Source organism: Ceratina calcarata, unplaced genomic scaffold, assembly GCF_001652005.2.
Source record: "Ceratina calcarata isolate Rehan_Ccalc_2016 unplaced genomic scaffold, ASM165200v1 scaffold2805, whole genome shotgun sequence".
NCBI classification, from domain to species: Eukaryota; Metazoa; Arthropoda; class Insecta; order Hymenoptera; family Apidae; genus Ceratina; species Ceratina calcarata.
The window spans coordinates 1-1,040 of record NW_017150342.1 but is presented as its reverse complement, the minus strand read 5'-3'; the positions used below and the strand labels follow the sequence as shown (position 1 = coordinate 1,040).

General features: G+C 41.9%; 1 protein-coding gene across 1 annotated transcript in view; it reads right to left on the bottom strand.

The window, feature by feature from the left end:
• Positions 1 to 910, bottom strand: part of LOC113464164 (uncharacterized) — a gene marked incomplete at its 3' end in the record, with an annotated part of 1,866 nt that extends 956 nt beyond the window's left edge. Inside the window, 2 exon segments of the mRNA XM_026812417.1 lie at positions 7 to 647; positions 650 to 910. Of these exon segments, the coding sequence (XP_026668218.1) occupies positions 7 to 647; positions 650 to 910 (902 nt within the window).
• Positions 911 to 1,040: the final 130 nt, after the last annotated feature.

The window sequence follows — 1,040 nt, the reverse complement described above, 5'->3', positions numbered from 1 at the left end:
GTGTACACTTCCTCGTTCAGCACACCAAATGTAACAACAGGTCCCGTGTAAAGAAGAAATTGGCGGAACTCTGTAGCCTTATACTTGAGGTAGACTTGTATGGGTCTAGGACGTCGTGCAAAATCTGAAGGGCAATATTTGCACAAGATATGCATTCTTGAAGACATGAGTTCAATCTGTCTTCTGGATAATTTTGTTGAACGAGTGTACTTGCCATGTACCCAGGCAGAGAATAACTTTTTCATGTCACCACGGCACACAATATGCATGTATTCAAAAGGAACCTGGGATACCAGTCCCATTGGTATCAGAGATAAAGGACTTACACCTTTGTGATGTTGTTCATCTGCACATCTAACATATTCGTCATCGGTACGTAGAGAGTGATCAACACCGGTGAAGGCAGTGCGACCATCTGCTTTAACGCTACGAATTGTACATTTCGAACAAGGTTTGAAAGACTCATGTCCGGCATGATTAAGTACAAATGCCCGAGCTGGTGCATCAGCTATAAAGTTTCGTACTGTAATTGGTACCGTGGAACTATTAAAAGTAATGCCACCAGAAGAAATAAGACACCCAATGTCGGTGATAAGTTTTTTAAAGAAAATATTTGAGTCAGATGGTTTTTGCTTACCCTTATAAACATACTTACAACGATTGGCTTGCTATTTGGCAGATTTGCAATTCTACACTGAATAGGCCAGACATGAATACATCCAGACTTATCTAAAGCACATCTGTCTGTATGAATGTCTAATTGCAAGTCTGACAAGTCACTAGTCATATAACAAGAGTTCAACAGTTCTTTCAATATTTGTGATCGTAGATCGAAATGAATATATTCTCCCGGTGCTACAACTGAGGTAACAATACTGCCACGCGGTGTATTGTGGCCGCTTGGCGCCATTGGTTAAAACATAGAACCTAGGGCGTTCGTCCCTCTAGGTACCAACTCCCGAATGGCTCGTGGTTCTACGTTTTCTGAACTGGTCGAAACGATTCCGAGTCTCGCGTGATTTACTTCCGAGACGAGAATG